General features: G+C 45.3%; 1 protein-coding gene across 3 annotated transcripts in view; it reads left to right on the top strand.

Annotated features, from left to right (window-relative positions):
* Nucleotides 1–17,370, top strand: part of ZFYVE9 (zinc finger FYVE-type containing 9) — a 170,941-nt gene that overhangs the window by 82,106 nt on the left and 71,465 nt on the right. For 2 of the 3 annotated variants that reach the window (XM_030206156.1, XM_030206155.1), the window contains exons 4-6: nucleotides 7,240–7,339; nucleotides 14,437–14,613; nucleotides 16,924–17,090. In XM_030206156.1, the coding sequence (XP_030062016.1) occupies nucleotides 7,240–7,339; nucleotides 14,437–14,613; nucleotides 16,924–17,090 (444 nt within the window). The remainder of the gene's footprint in view (nucleotides 1–7,239; nucleotides 7,340–14,436; nucleotides 14,614–16,923; nucleotides 17,091–17,370) is intronic. The other variant, XM_030206157.1, reaches the window with a different exon arrangement.

The raw sequence follows: 17,370 nt of genomic DNA on the forward strand, positions 1-17,370 counted from the left end.
AGATACCACAACAAATATCATAATAGTAAGACTCCACATTTAATGAAGGCATACCAGGATATAAACTTCTAATGAAACCAAATACATTGAAAGGAATTGACCACCAGGAACATTTTTAATAGATGTTTTAAATAATGTACATCATGAAGAATGAGAAGAAAAAAATATAGGACAGACAGAAAATGGCAATACTTGTCGATTTCAAGACGAACAGCCATCTGACGACTAGAAAAGAGAACAGGAGCAGGACCGTCCACCAACATTACAGCAACAACAACAACAAAAGGCAGGATCAGAGAAACCTCTCAAAACAGCAGAGGGTTGTTAAATTTATAATTGATAATGTAACAGAGGAGAATAGTCGTGATGATCAATTGGAGGAGTGGCCTAGTGGTTAGGGTGGTGGACTTTGGTCCTGAGGAACTGAGTTTGATTCCCACTTCAGGCACAGGCAGCTCCTTGTGACTCTGGGCAAGTCACTTAACCCTCCATTGCCCCATGTAAGCTGCATTGAACCTGCCATGAGTGGGAAAGCGCAGGGTACAAATGTAATAAAAATAAAATAGATACTATTGGAGATTCTACATGGAATGTTGCTACTATTGGAGATTCTACATGGAATGTTGCTATTCCATTAGCAACATTCCATGTAGAAGGCTGCGCAGGCCTCTGTTTCTGTGAGTCTGACGTCCTGCACGTACGTGCAGGACGTCAGACTTACAGAAGCAGAAGCCTGCGCGGCCACATTGGTGATCTGCAAGGGCCGACTTCTACATGGAATGTTGCTAGTGGAATATGTAGAATCTCAAATAGTAGCAACAGTGGAGGAGTGGCCTAGTGGTTAGGGTGGTGGACTTTGGTCCTGAGGAACTGAGTTCGATTCCCACTTCAGGCACAGGCAGCTCCTTGTGACTCTGGGCAAGTCACTTAACCCTCCATTGCCCCATGTAAGCTGCATTGAGCCTGCCATGAGTGGGAAAGCGCGGGGTACAAATGTAACAACAACAAAAAGAAAACTGTAACAAGGGAGACATTATAAATATGTAGTGTGACATAGAAAGAAGCTACGCAAAACAGTGGAAGAAATTCAGTCAAGAATAAATTTCTCTGCGGCATCAGCATGTTTGGAAATTGGTCGACAGAACTCCAGACGTGAAATCAATTCAAAATGAGTATACAAACTAAAGTTGAGTCTTGACAATTTTATAAAAACACGGAAGACGAGCTTTTTGTGGCTGCTGGCTGTCTTTAAATATATGGGAAAGAATTTGGTGAGGCTTGCTCACCTGCTTGGAAGTCAGAGAGGGCTTGAGAGCTCTTCTGATACTTGGCTTCACTCTAGGACGGAGCATGAAAATGTGCATCATCACTACATATCTTATTGGAAAATTGAAATTTAAGATTTACATTCATCAACCGGAAAGTGACATCAAACCAAAGAATGCAAATAAGTTTTGCCTGTTATCCCCAAGCCATCTACGACTTGTACCAATCATGGAGAGCTTGTTTCAAAACCATCAAAGAACAACTTATGAAGAGTGGATTCAGCAGCTTAGAAGTAACCTCTGTGTTTTCAAATTTGTTAGGGAAAAAAGGGAAACTCTGTGTTCATGTTAATGGCGATTTTTGTTTTTGCTGTTTACACAGAAATATGTACTAGAGGAAGCTATTATAAAAAATCATATATTTTTTTCAAATTCAAAGAAACAGATATTTTTCTAGGACAGGAAATCAAGCAAACATGAAACTAAATAACAGTTTCACAGGAAAACTTTATTCTTTCCAACCCAATGGAAGGACTTGTATAAAAGAGGTTGAAAATGTCTGTCGGGGGGGGGGGGGGGGGGGGGTAATTTTCCCAAAATTTAATGGAATGAGATGAAACTTGTCATAATGGAAGACTGGTAAGAAGACTAAATCAGATTGGGAGTTCCAGAGAAATTAGTCCCACCCCCCCCCCCCCCCAAGAAAAAAAAAGTGGCCCAATGCATTTCTATGGGAGAAGGAATTCCAAATTCTGTGACAGAGAAAAATTAACAGAATAGAATAAAATTTGGCATGTGGGAAAAAATTAAAAGACACAATGAGTTTAAAAACAAAATTGGGCCACGTTGGACTAGAGGTTCCAGAAAATAAGCTCCTATATCCCCCCCCCCCCCCCCCAAAAAAAAAAAAAAAAAATTGCCCAGTACCTTTCTATGGGAGGAGTTCCAGTTTCTGTAGCCCCACTCCCAAAATGTACCCCCACAATTGCCGCTATCTCCCAAAACTACCACCCTAGCTTCCCCACTGGCCTAACTTTCATAATCTGCCCTCATCCCCAAGAGTTACCACAGGACACTGCAAACTGCTCAACCCCAAAAATTCCCCTCTGCAACCTTACCACTAACTGCCCAAAACTACCCCGAAGCTTTCCCAAATCCCTGCAAACTACTCCGTACACCTTTCTACTATCTCACAAACTTCCCCCAGTAATGCTGCATCATCTTGCAAACTGCCTCACCCCTCAAAATAGCCCCCTGCAGTTGCTGGAGGGAAGGGAGAAAGGTGCTGGACACATGGGAGGAGGAGAGGAGGCAGGAGGGAAGGGAGAAAGGTGCTGGACCCATGGGAGGAGGGAGGATGCTGGAGGGAAGGAAGAAAGGTGCTGGACCCATGGGAGGAGGAGAGGAGGCAGGAGGGAAGGGAGAAGGGAAAGAGATGCCAGACCAAGGGGATGAAGAAAGAGAGCATCAAATACTGAACCCGCAGCAGAAAGGAAGACGAGCAGGTGAGCCAGATTCGGGGGAGGGGGGTGGAGAGAGAGATAGAGAGAAGCTGCATGGGGTTTGGAGAGAGACACATTGGTGTGAAAGAGAGATGGGAGAAGCGGGACACAGGGATGTAACAGAAACAGATAGGAAATTATGTGCATATGTGCATGGGGTGACACAGGGACAGGAACACAAAGGGGGGTATATAGACACACAGGGGCAAAGCCAGACAGAAGGGGAGCATATGGACACAGAAGGAAGATGTTAGACATGGGGGAGAATAGGAACACAGAGGTGTGATGTTCAACACAGGAGAAGAGGTCAGGGACATAGAGAGATGATGATGGATGCAGGGATGTGAACATAGGGGAGATACTGAACAGGGAAGTATAAGGACACAAAGAAGGGAGGTGGTGAACATGGAAGACGATAGGGACACAGAAATGGATGGTGGGTATAAAGACAGGAGAGATGTCAAATGGACAGGAGGCACTGAGTGAGTTAAGAGAAGACAGAGGGAAGCAGAAACCAAAGATGACTAAGCAACAAAAAGGTAGAAAAATAATTGTTGTTTTATTTTTTTTGTGATTAGAATATGTCATATTCAAAATGTATACCTTGCCAGAGCTGGTGTTAGACATGGCTGGGGCCCAGGGAAGAAATTTGGGAGGGGACCTCAAAGACCATCAACAACAGGCTGCACTTTCTTCAGCTTCCAGTAGGCTTGGGGCTGTCTCTGGTCAGGGGCCAAGGGAAAATGCCCTAGTCGAATTCCCCTAACTTCATCCCTGGCATGTGCCATTTTTATATTTCGCAAAGTACAGGAGTAAATGCATCTTTTTCTATATCTCTGGTGTTGAACTACATAAATGTTCAAAGCTTGTGCAGATGCAGTCAGAGCTTGCGGAGATGGGGACAATATTCTTTCCAACCCATGAGTGTGTCTGTTCTGTGTTGTGTATACATGAATTACTGACAGAAAGCCTTGTTCTTCCAGTTTCGTTAAGCAGTTGATTTTTTTCTGTGATTCTCTATGTGAAGGACTAGCTTTTTGTTTATAAGTGGTGCTTTACATTTTCTGTCATTTCCCTCCAGAATTCTCTTCTTAGTTCTTCTCTCCTTACGTTCAAAAAAAAAAAAGCAGCTCTCATTAAGTGCCTCTCCCTTTTATTCTTTTTAAGGTGTGGATCCTGAGGACAGATAATTGCTAATCTTGAGAGCTGTGTTTGTTAATATGCTGAAACATACTGCTTGCTGTTCATTTGTATGTTGGTTCTCTTATCAACTGTATGTTGTGCCTTGTATGGTCTTATTCTTTGCAGCATAACCTCCTATCTGTATATCAGTTCTGGAGATTACTGTTTATCTTGGCCTAGGACCTCAGCTGCATTTCTCACAAGAATCTGTTTTCTGATATTATGAAGTTATCTATAGTTTTACCTGAGAAAATAATCTGTTTCAGGATCCTTTTTTTCCCCTTTATTTTCTGTCCTAGAGATATTTCCTACTCATTAAAAAAACAAAACAAAAAAAAATAGCAACAAAAAAACCGTCTGAACTAAACTGTTCAACTACACATAGAGCTGCCCCAGTCGGCTCCTTTTTTTGAGGTAGAGGCAGTTGTGTTTTTTTTTCTTTCTGTTTACATCTCCTATCTGGTCAAAGCTGTACAATTCAGCTGCTTGCTGTGTTCTACTAAATTAGTTGAGTACAATCTGCTTCAACATGAGCTACTCATCTGGCTTACCAGATTGGGCATGGTAACAGTATTTTTTGGTTATGGATATAATACAGCCAAAGATGTTTGGTGGCCAGTAATGATTCAGAGCTGGCTCAGTTGCCTAATTGCACAGTTCTTCCATTCAGCTGTGGTGCACTTGACTTCCACATGTAGTGCACAAGCTTTAATGTTATCCTTCATCCCAGTGCTCTCTGTAACATCACGTTCATTGCCATGGAGTGGCCTAGTGGTTAGAGCGGTGGACTTTGGTCCTGGGGAACTGGGTTCGATTCCCACTGCAGGCACAGGCAGCTCCTTGTGACTCTGGGCAAGTCACTTAACCCTCCATTGCCCCAGGTACAAATAAGTACCTGTATATAATATGTAAGCCGCATTGACCCTGCCATGAGTGGGAAAGCGCGGGGTACAAATGTAATAAAAAAATGACACCATAGACTGTTATATCATAAGCGAGTATGATTCGAGAGGAGATAAATTCTAAAAAGGCATCTAATTTCTTTGGACTGCCTAAGGAGGAATGGAACCCAACTGGCGCAGTGATGGGGGACCTGATAAGATGTAGCTCTGTTTAGCAGTACAGTTTACCTGTGGGAGCAGAGACACAGTGGGTCATTATTAGGCTTATTAATGTCACACATTTTGTTAAAATGTATTGGAATCCAGTAGTATGAGTTCATAAAATAGGTCATGGAAATGACCGTGATTGAAAAGCTTCGGCAGGAGGAGTGCAGAATGGAACATTCTTCATTGAATATGGATGTTGGAAGCTTATTGGCCTAGTTTGGCTTCTGGTTGAGGACATTGATTTTTCCATGTTCCTTAATCATCCTCCAGCTTAATTAGTCTAACATTTCATTGGGTAGCCTACCCCTGGAGTTCCGTTCATTTGTTGTTGTGTGGTCCCAAAAAATAGGATTATCTGAGCATGTTGTGTTTAATCATTTCTTGACTGGCTATTCTATTTCTTGAGAAGTCAGTTTCTACTGGTGAAATTAGATTTTGAATGAACTTTGCACGTAATAGTAAAGATTAACACAACAACCACGTGACACTATTCATCAGCGCATACCGTACCTGATTTTTATGCAGAGCTTAGAGATATTAAAGTTACAGATTAAATATTCTGCATTATAAACTGAGGTTATCTCAGCTATTTTCAGGTCTTAAAACTTAAATCTAACAAATCATATCATAAGTACATAAGTAATGCCACACTGGGAAAAGACCAAGGGTCCATCGAGCCCAGCATCCTGTCCACGACAGCGGCCAATCCAGGCCAAGGGCACCTGGCAAGCTTCCCAAACGTACAAACATTCTATACGTTATTCCTGGAATTGTGGATTTTTCCCAACTCCATTTAGTAGTGGTTTATGGACTTGTCCTTTAGGAAACTGTCTAACCCCTTTTTAAACTCTGCCAAGCTAACCGCCTTCACCACGTTCTCCGGCAACGAATTCCGGAGTTTAATTATGCGTTGGGTGAAGAAAATTTTTCTTCGGTTTGTTTTAAATTTACTACACTGTAGTTTCATCGCATGCCCCCTAGTCCTAGTATTTTTGGAAAGCATGAACAGACGCGTCACATCCACCTGTTCCACTCCACTCATTATTTTATATACCTCTATCATGTCTCCCCAGGAGTGGAGGAGTAGCCTAGTGGTTACTGCAGTGGACTTTGATCCTGGGGAACTGGGTTCAATTCCCACTGCAGCTCCTTGTGACCTTGGGCAAGTTACTTAACCCTCCATTGCCCCAGGTACAAATAAGTATGTAAACCGCTTTGACTGTAGTTGCAAAAACCACAGAAAGGCAGTATATAAAGTCCCTTTCCCTTCCCTAGAGTCCCATGAAACTCGGGAGTTTTACATTTAGTTTTCTAGGGCCAGCAGTGTCTCATTGAGGCTGTTCACATGGGGAGGAGTGGCCTAGTGGTTAGGGTGGTGGACTTTGGTCCTGGGGAACTGAGGAACTGAGTTTGATTCCCAGCACAGGCAGCTCCTTGTGACTCTGGGCAAGTCACTTAACCCTCCATTGCCCCATGTACAAATAAGTACCTGTATACAATATGTAAGCCGCATTGAGCCTGCCATGAGTGGGAAAGCACAGGGTACAAATGCAACAAAAATAAAATAGATACTGTTGGAGATTCTACATGGAATGTTGCTACTATTGGAGATTCTACATGGAATGTTGTTATTCCACTAGCAACATTCCATGTAGAAGGCTGCGCAGGCTTCTGTTTCTGTGAGTCTGACGTCCTGCACGTACATGCAGGACGTCAGACTCACAGAAGCAGAAGCCTGCGCGGCCACATTGGTGATCTGCAAGGGCCGACTTCTACATGGAATGTTGCTAGTGGGACTCAGGGCAAGTCACTTAACCCTCCATTGCCCCATGTAAGCCGCATTGAGCCTGCCATGAGTGGGAAAGCGCGGGGTACAAATGTAACAAAAATAAATAAAAAATAAAATGGTGCAGCCTTGAAATACAGAGTGTGCAACTTTGGATTACCCTGTATATTCATGAATGATACCTGCAGAACGCATGAAATGAACAGCCAACTGTACAGTTAAAGCTTGTTTTTAGTGGTTGCACATAAAGTTATATCATTTTCAGGGCTGCTTGTACTGATTGTGGGCATGTTCCTATAAATTCTTTTCTAAAGATTCTTTTGTCCTATTTTTTTCCCCTTGTTCTGCTATTTTCAGTTAAACAATAGTGATTCTGATTTTGTTCTTTACTTCAGGTCTTCTGTGCTGCATGTTGCAGCCTTAAATGCCGACTGCTTTACATGGAGAGGAAGGAGGCTCGAGTATGTGTGATCTGCCATTCTGTGCTCATGAACGGTAAGTACAGGGTCCTGGAAATCCTACTGCAGCAGCTGTAATTAAAAAAAACCAGAGGTAACTTCTGACAATCCTGACTTTTCAATCACTTAAAACTGCTAAAATGTTTTCTGAGGCACATCTTCATCGGTTTTAACCATTTTATAACAACAAATCAGTAAATATAAAGCAAAATCAGGAGTTAGCATCCTTTTTTTTTTACTCTAAGGATAGAGGTCTGACACTCAGATCACAGGTTTGTTGACCCCCAGTGTCCCCATCAATCAAACATATAAAGGGCGAGTGACCGTGCTCACTCGCAAATGCGCAGTAGAGACTTCCCTCTCTGCCCCACCCCCGCTTCAATACGTGATGATGGGGGCGGGACAGAGAGGGAAGTCTCTACTGGCATGCTGCAGACGTCGGAACCGCTCCCCCTCCCCCATCCCACGGAGTCGCCGCCGCCCCTCCATCTGGCCGAGCACTGTGAACTTACATCAGCACGTAGCAGCAGGCACATCAGCAAAGCTGCCGTCGGGCTTCCTTCTCTGCCTTTGTCCCGCCCTCGCCGACGTTACGTCACACGAGGGCGGGACACAGGCAGAGAAGGAAGCCCGCCCTGACGGCAGCTTTGCTGATGTGCCTGCTGATGTAAGTTTACAGTGCTGCTCGGGCCGGGTGGAGGGGCGGCGGCAGTGACTCCGGGGGGGGGGGGGGGCTCAGAACCCCCCCCCCACCCCATTCGCTAGTGTAACATAAATCATCTCATCAGTTTTTAAAACAAGCCAGTATTTCCACATTTTCGTACATTTATTGATGAAACTCCTGGGAAGACTGACTGGTTTCTCTTGTGGGATCATGAGCAGAACATCAGATTACCCACTCCTTGGATGGGTGCCCTCTGACCTTTCCGATGGATTGCTATCCTCTATGCCAGAACCAGAACCACTGCTAGACTAATGTAAGAGACACTTATACCTTCAATTTCTTCCAGACAACTCAAAAAAAGAATTAAAAGGTTAACAAAAATGATTCTAAGCCGTTTTAATATAATTATTATTGCGGTAGCTGTATGTAAACCCATATTGCCACACAGTATGGAAGAAACTTCCTGCTGCATCCCCACATCTCGGGCAATTTGAAGACTCCTTCCACTGTGTTTTGAAAAGCCATTCTAGGGTATAATAAATCCTGTAACTAAGCCACAGGTTAGTTTTACTAAAAATCAGTTTTGAAGACATCAGTATATCTTCCCAAGATTTGCTCAAAAGGGTAGTACCGTTGTCTGTCTTAAAATCCACAGTGGTGGCTCATCATTTCTTAGAATGTTATAGAAGGCTGAAGTGAATTTAGAGGAGTGTTTCAGTATTGCCTTCTTCACAGGGGGGGGTGGGGGGGGGTGGGGGGGGTGGTATTGGTGCAAATTGCTTATCACTTCCAATGCAGCATGTAATGTAATTATTGATATTGACAACTAGTAAAAAAGGCCCATTTCTGGTTTTAATGAAACGGGCGCTAGCAAGGTTTTCCACTGAGTGTGTATGTTCGAGAGAGTGACTGTGTGAGCAAGAGAGAGGGTGAATGTGCAAGTGTGTGTGTGTGACAGAGTGAGGGTGGGGTGCAACTGTGTCTGTGAGTGGGTGTATGTGAGAATGAGTGTTTGCGAGTGTTTATGTGAGACTGAGTGTCCTCCCCTCTCCCCCCCTCTCATGTCTCTGGACCCCCTCCCCTTTATTTTGAGGTTTCTCTTCCCCCTCCCCTCCTGAACCTTGTCCCCCCTCCTGCCAACCAGCGTTTGTCCTCTGTCCCTTGCCCCCCTGCAGCCACCCAGCGAGTGTCCTCTGTCCCCTGCTCCCCCTCCAGGCTCCCAGTGAGTGTTCTGTATTCCCTGCCCCCCCCCCTTAGTCATCTTGCTTTTGTTCTCTCTTTTTTGCCCCTCCTCCAGCCACCCAATGATTGTCCTGTCTCCCCTTGCCCCCGTCCAGCCACCCAGTGATTTTCCTGTGTCCCCTGCCCCCCCTGCCAGCCACCCAGCGATTTTCCTCTCTCTCCTGTCCCCCCTCCCCCCGTCCAGCCACCCTGCGTTTGTTTTTTGTCCCTTCCCCCCCTCTTTTAGCATTCCTTCATTTTTCCTCTTGCCCTGCCCCTTTTGCCATGCCCACCCATAGTCCGTCACCATTTCCCCCCCCACCCATGTCGTTGCTGCTGCCTCTTCCCCCTCTTTGTACGCCCCCCTCCCAACTGACCTGCCATATGAGAAACAGAAGATTTTAAGAAGCAAGACTGCACCGCAGGCAGCCAGCAGGCATTGGCTGTACACTCTGATGCTGCTGCTCCTCTAGCCTGACGTCAAGGCTAGAGGAGGTGCGGCTTCAGAATGTTTAGCCAATGCCTGCTTGCTATTTGCTTTGCCATTTTGCTTCTTACAATCTTCTGTTTGTGTTTGGGGGTGGGGGTGGGGCGTGCTCTGTTCGTGGGCTTTGTGGGTGGTCTGTGTTGAGGGGGGGGGAGTGGCCAACGTTGGTTTTGCGGCGGGAGGGTCGTCTGTTGGGGGGGTGGGGGGGTCTTGCGAGTGTACCGTGACCATCGCTGTGATCCCTCACCTGCCTCCTCAACACGGGACAGTCGGCGCACCATCTCGCTTGCCGTCTCGCCGCCCTCCCTCTCCGACAGTGCGAATCCGGAGTTTGAGAGCAGAGGGAGGGCGGTTAGTGTGCGCGTGTGTTTCGGGAGGTTCAGCCGGTCTGGTGCGATTCCTAGGCGTGTTTCCCTACTCCTCCCCCTGCCTGGGTCGCGGTTTGTTGCTGTGCGTCGGGCTGGTGACGTCATCTGTGTCGCAGCCAATCATTGGGATGATCTACTCCACGTTCGAGTTTTCCACGGTTCCAGGTAGCCTCAGAACGTTGGAGGTGAGAATTATTATATAGGATAAGTCTACATTTAAGAAAGCAAATTGTTTTATTTATTACATTTGTAACCCACATTTTCCCACCTATTTGCAGGCTCAGTGTGGCTTACATAGTACCGTAGAGGCGTTTGTCAATTCGGTTGATAGCAGATACAAAGTTATATTGTGGTCAGATGAGGTAGGTGTGGATCAGGCATCAAGGAGTCGAAGGAAGTGAAGATTATAAATTGTCCAGTATGATCATTAGTTATGCAGTGTTGCTGGGTGCTGGGATTTATGTTGGGTCGTTGGGTTAGGCCTTTTTGAAGAGGTGAGTTTTGAGTGATTTCCTGAAGTTTAAGTGGTCATGGATTGTTCTCACAGCATTTGAGAGTCCGTTCCATAGTTGTGCGCTTATGTAGGAGAAGCTGGATGCGGAAGTTGTTTTGTATTTTAGTCCTTTACAATTTGGATAATGTAGGTTTAGGTATGATCGTGATGATCTGATTCTGTTTCTGGTTGGTAGATCTATTAGGTCTATCATGTATCCTGGTACTACGCCGTAGATGATTTTGTGTACCAAGGTGCAGATTTTGAAGATGGTCCATTCTTTGACTGGGAGCCAGTGCAACTTTTCTCGTAGGGGTTTAGCACTTTCGAATCGTGTTTTACCGTATATCAATCTGGCTGCTGTAATTTGGGCGGTCTGGAGTTTTTTTGTGAGTTGTTCTTTACATCCTGCGTAGATTCTGTTTTAAGTAGTTCAGATGTCTTTAAGGGAATCTTCACCTCATAATTGCTATGGCGTATCAATTTATTTCTGTTTACAAATACAAAAGCTATTTATATTCCGCTCAGCACAGATTACAAAATAAAAAGCTAATCATTCCTAGTGAATACATAAGCATTAACATTAATACTTACATTAAAAATTTTTTTAAATAAAAAGGCCTTCAACGATTTCCTAAAACTTCGTAGAACTTGATTCAGTTCTAATAAGTAACTAGCCATTAAGCCCTTAACAACGGGCGAGTTTTTTGTTTTCCTATGGCCTCCCCCTGTCCACCAACCCTGCTCTCTCTCCTGCCCTCCCCCAATGTCCAGCAACCCTCCTCTCTCTTCTGCCCTCCCCCCATGTCCAGCAACCCTCCTCTCCCTCCTCCCATCCGCTCCATCCATCCATGTCCACCCATCTCCTAAGTGTGCCGCGATTGTGACCTACTCTGCCCTGCCGTCCCTTCCGCCGCCATTTCACCCCGCCACCGCCGCCACCTTTGACCCCCCCCCCGGCATTGCCCCCCCTCTTTCCGCTGTCATCATATCCTCCTTCAGCTGCTTTCGTTACCTCCCGTGATTCCTCCTGTCGTGTCGTCAGTTCTCCTCCATCGCTGCGTCCGTTTCCCTCAGTTCCGCCCCCTCCTTCCCTCCCTGCTCCCTCCTCCTCCGATTTCCAAGCCCATGTCGAAGCCCTCCTCCCTATTGGGCTATACTGCTGGTGGAGGCGGAGCTTGGACTTCTGCACTCTCAACGTTCAGTCTCTACTGCGCATTTGCGGGTGAGTCGGTCACTTGTCATTTATATGTTTGATGGAATATCATTCCAATACTGTGCTGCCTAGTAAGAAAATGTGAATATAGAGACCAAATTTAAATAATTTATATGATTAATATTTTGGTGTCCTCAGTGTATATCTCTTCCTCAACTGTGTTTCAATTATTCACAATGAATGAAGATGTGTGTATCAAAGGTGGGGGGTCCCATATTTGAGATTCCTATCACCAGCTAGTACACCATCGTCGGACACTCACTAGTGTATATGTGCAATCAGTGTGAATTAAGCAACATAAAACCAAGTCCTATAAATATATTCTTATAATAAATCTTATTATGGTCCTGATGTTATAAACAATTCTGATGGATTCTCAATTTCTGAGGGCACCCACATATTAATCATATAAATTATTTAATTTGGTCCCTATATTCATATCTTAGGAAATTTGATTGTACTGATTTATAATTTTTTTTTCCTGAATCAGGGTTTTGATTTTTTTTTTTTAAGGGGGGGGGGGGGTAAGAAAATGTGGCAGTAAAGTTAAGGCGTGTTAAACGCTAACGCGCCAATACATTCCTATGGGTGCATTAGTGTTTAATGCGCATCAACCATTAACGTGCATTAAAAACACTAACACGCCTTAGTAAACATACCCCTTAGACTTTTAAGGTTGATTTGCAAAATTCACTTACAAGGAACGCTTATTTTTTTGTCCCTGCAGTTCTAGGCTTTCAGTTTTGTCAGAACCAGGATTTGGTGCCAGGAGCCCACCTTTCTTAACAGTTCTGGGACACTTTTCCTTATTTTCTATCACCTTCCCACCTCATTTAGCCCAAGCATGCTGCAACAGTCCTCAGATCAAGGCTGGCACACGTGAATATTTCTGTCCAGTTACGTGGAAACAGATACTAGTTTGGCTAACTCTAAGCAGACCAAAGTAATTGGTGTAAAACACAATTTCAGGAAGCCCTTCTTAAAATGACTTAGCATATATTTGCTGTAAAAGTTGGTTTGGGGTTATCGCATACATTTTTGCAAAATGTGTATGTTCAAATTGTGCTCATGTTAGACAGCCTGCTCTTTACCGAGTGATTTTTCTTAAATTTAATTGGCTTTTGATATGCAGCAGCTGTTTGAGCCTCTTACATCCTTAGATCCAGTGTGGCAGTACAGGTATCTGGGGAGGTGTTGGTTTGTTTAGCCATGTGATGTTACTACCTTTTAGACCTTTCGGGATAGCAGAGTGGTTTACAATATTCAATTAAAAAGAAAAACATTCTTAAAGAAGGAATGGAAAGAGATCAGTGTACAGTTTCTGCCTTGAGAGAAAGAAGAGAGATGGGATAAGCATAAAGGAATCCTGTGCCGAAGGAATGGATCCTCAGCAGCTTAGTCAAGATCGGGAGGCGGGGCTGGTGGTTGGGAGGCGGGAATAGGGCTGGGCAGACTTATACGGTCTGTGCCTGTGCCAGAGCCGGTGGTTGGGAGGTGGGGCTGGTGGTTGGGAGGCGGGGATAGTGCTGGACAGACTTGTACGGTCTGTGCCAGAGCTGGTGGTTGGGAGGCAGGGATAGTGCTGGGAAGACTTATACGGCCTGTGCCAGAGCCGGTGGTTGGGAGGTGGGGCTGGTGGTTGGGAGGTGGGGCTGGTGGTTGGGAGGTGAGGATAGTGCTGGGCAGACTTATACGGCCTGTGCCAGAGCCGGTGGTTGGGAGGTGGGGCTGGTGGTTGGGAGGCGGGGCTGGTGGTTGGGAGGTGAGGATAGTGCTGGGAAGACTTATACGGTCTGTGCCTGTGCCAGAGCCGGTGGTTGGGAGGTGGGGCTGGTGGTTGGGAGGTGAGGATAGTGCTGGGCAGACTTATACGGCCTGTGCCAGAGCCGGTGGTTGGGAGGTGGGGCTGGTGGTTGGGAGGCGGGGCTGGTGGCTGGGAGGTGAGGATAGTGCTGGGAAGACTTATACGGTCTGTGCCTGTGCCAGAGCCGGTGGTTGGGAGGTGGGGCTGGTGGTTGGGAGGTGAGGATAGTGCTGGGCAGACTTATACGGCCTGTGCCAGAGCCGGTGGTTGGGAGGCGGGGCTGGTGGTTGGGAGGCGGGGATAGTGCTGGACAGACTTGTACGGTCTGTGCCAGAGCCGGTAGTTGGGAGGCAGGGCTGGTGGTGGGGAGGTGAGGATAGTGCTGGGCAGACTTATACGGTCTGTGCCTGTGCCAGAGCCGGTGGTTGGGAGGTGGGGCTGGTGGTTGGGAGGCGGGGCTAGTGCTGGGCAGACTTATACGGTCTGTGCCCTGAAGAGCACAGGTACAAATCAAAGTAGGGTATACACAAAAAGCAGCAAATATGAGTTATCTTGTTGGGCAGACTGGATGGACCATGCAGGTCTTTTTCTGCCGTCATCTACTATGTTACTATGTTACTATGTTAGATGGGAGAAAAAAGTGGATCAGTTTTTTATATATATAATGTAAAAATGAGGTGATAGTTAAGCTAAAGGGTAGAGGTTTTGGAGGTGCTGGATAGCTTCCATGTTCTCCTGGTGCTCAGACTTGTACTCAGAACTCCTGGGCAGAAGCTTTGTAGTTGTAAACAGCACAACTTCTGTATATTTACAAAATATGATCGAAGTTTAAGTCAGATCTTCCTCTTGGCTTACCTTTACTGCTCCTGTGTTTGCTGCAGCTCAAGCCTGGGAAAACATGATGAGTGCATCAAGCCAGAGCCCGAACCCTAATAATCCTGCTGAGTATTGCTCAACTATCCCTCCCCTGCAGCAGGCTCAGGCCTCTGGAGCTCTGAGCTCCCCACCTCCCACCGTCATGGTACCTGTGGGAGTTCTGAAGCACCCCGGGACTGAAGGTGAGTCCCAGCCCTGCTCCCCCTCACATAGTTTCATGTATATGTACAGAGATCTAGGGTTAGGTTTAAGGTTTGGGCAAAACTGTGCAGAAAGCCTAGGAGTCCGTTGAAAATTTTTTTTAAAAATGGCATATCTTTTCCCCAAAGCTTGAATTTCTTGCATGCACAGGGAGTGAAAATCTGTACATAAAAAGGGAAAGGGAACGGTATTTGATATACCACCTTTCTGTGGTTTTTGCAACAATATTCAAAGTGGTTTAGATTGTATATACAGGTACTTATTTGTACCTGGGGCAATGGAGGGTTAAGTGACTTATCCAGAGTCACAAGGAGCTGCAGTGGGAATCCAACCCAGTTCCCCAAGATCAAAGTCTGCTGCATTAACCACTAGGCTACTCTTCCACTCAGCCCATAAATGTATCCCTTTGTTGTTTTTTTTTTTTTAATAAGTCCCATGACGTGTTCTGAAACTTTTTTTGCTTATCTGATTTTTTTTCAGGGAGATGGTAGTTTAATCAGCTGTTTGGCACTTTTTTTGTGCTCACTGTTTAACCTTTCAACTACTCTTTGTGTTCCTGCTTTTTCTTTATACGAGTGTTTAAACTGCGGCTGCCAAGTTGGTGTGTAGAGTTTCCTTCCTTGTAACAGCAGTGACTGTGACCAAGAGGCCAGCTTGGAGTGCATTAAAGCTGACGAGTCAATCGGGTGTTTCCCTGAAAATGCTCCTGTCTAGATAGAAATATGGGTGGAGCAGAATTGAGTGAGACAGTTTAGAACATTTAGAATTCCTGCGTTACCCACCTTCTCCTGTCTCTCATGTCCTTTATCATTAATAGGAGGCTGCTTTAAAGGCATGGGAATGTTATTACAGGGGAAGATGCCCAATGACTTCATTCCACTTATACGGTAAATGCTATAATTTTCAGGGAGTAAGAGTTGCCTGCTGCTTAAGAGTTGTAATTTGCTGAACAGTTTTCCCAGTAGGCAGGAAAAAGCCATGCTTGTCTGTGCTCGTGTGGTGAGGCAAGGGAGCCTGGAGACAGGGTTGCTTCAAATCAGGATGGCAGTCATTCATGGGGCTAAACTATATTTTATTTTTGTTACATTTGTACCCCGCGCTTTTTCCCACTCATGGCAGGCTCAATGCGGCTTACATGGGGCAATGGAGGGTTAAGTGACTTGCCCAGAGTCACAAGGAGCTGCCTGTGCCTGAAGTGGGAATCGAACTCAGTTCCTCAGGTCCGCAGGACCAAAGTCCACCACCCTAACCACTAGGCCACTCCTCCACTGTTGCTACTATTGGAGATTCTACATGGAATGTTGCTATTCCACTAGTGCCCTTGCAGATCACCAATGTGGCTGTGCAGGCTTCTGCTTCTGTGAGTCTGACGTCCTGCACGTATGTGCAGGACGTCAGACTCACAGAAACAGAAGCCTGCGCAGCCTTCTACATGGAATGTTGCTAGTGGAATAGCAACATTCCATGTAGAATCTCCAATAGTAGCAACATTCCATGTAGAATCTCCAATAGTATCTATTTTATTTTTGTTACATTTGTACCCTGCGCTTTCCCACTCATGGCAGGCTCAATGCGGCTTACATGGGGCAATGGAGGGTTAAGTGACTTGCCCAGAGTCACAAGGAGCTGCCTGTGCCTGAAGTGGGAATTGAACTCAGTTCCTCAGGACCAAAGTCCACCACCCTAACCAGTAGGCCACTCCTCCAAGGTGTCTGGAAGAATTGGATAATTTGACCAAATGTATCCTGTGGACAAGTGTTTTTGTGCAGGTTGGAGGGCTGGGTTGACAGGTCTAACTGGATATGGGTGTTCAGATTTCCCAGCAGCACTTCCTAGCATTTAACAGAGTATTTTCTGTTTGCAAAGGAAAAAGCCTTCCCTTTCAAGTGCACTGCAGCTGTCTTTTGTACTGATCAAGGCTGTAATAGCAACAGAATATACAGAGTGTTACACATTGGAAGATTTTGGATTTTTGAAATTTTCTTCCAGTATTGTCTTAAAAAAAAAAAAAAATCTTAACTTGGTTGGTTTAACATCCACTGTAGCATTTGAGGTATGTAGATGACTGTGTGTATTTTAACGGAAAGAGAGAAACGGGAGATTGGTTGTAATCATTTCAATAATTTTTAAGCTTTATGCAAAGTGCCTCCTGTCTTTACCGTTAGTTCCTGCAGTGTACTGTGAGTGTAGGTTTTTAACTTTCTGTTCTGAAGTGACTTTTTATTTTTATTGGAACCCCCTCTCCCCCCCAGCTGCTGATAAATTAGATTTTTACCCTCTTGCCTTTGAAGTGACTCAGCCCAGAGAACAGAGGCGAGTTTGGTTTGCTGATGGGATCTTACCTAATGGAGAAGTTGCCGATGCAGCAAAACGAACTGTAAATGGACCGTCCTGCACAGGAACACTAACGGTGTCACATGACCCGGGCAAACCTGCCGCTAACACTTCGTCAGCAGAGGTAATGAAAGATCGCTTTAATTGCTCAGAATGTAGTCAACCCGTACTGAAGTCACTGGAGAAACATTTCAGCCTAGCCTAAATCAAACTGTAGACCATGGGTGTAGCACTCTAGACGTAAAGTTCCCCAGCATTCAAGACAGTTGGAGAATCCAAAACCCATTGCATGAATCCGAGTCTACAGTGATATGTGAGCACGCAGCCCCAATTTGTTGAGTTTTATCCATTTCTTTTTAAAATTTTATTTTAATTTCAAGCTCAGTTGAAATTTTGGCTGGGAT

Source organism: Microcaecilia unicolor, chromosome 6, assembly GCF_901765095.1.
Source record: "Microcaecilia unicolor chromosome 6, aMicUni1.1, whole genome shotgun sequence".
NCBI lineage: Eukaryota > Metazoa > Chordata > Amphibia > Gymnophiona > Siphonopidae > Microcaecilia > Microcaecilia unicolor.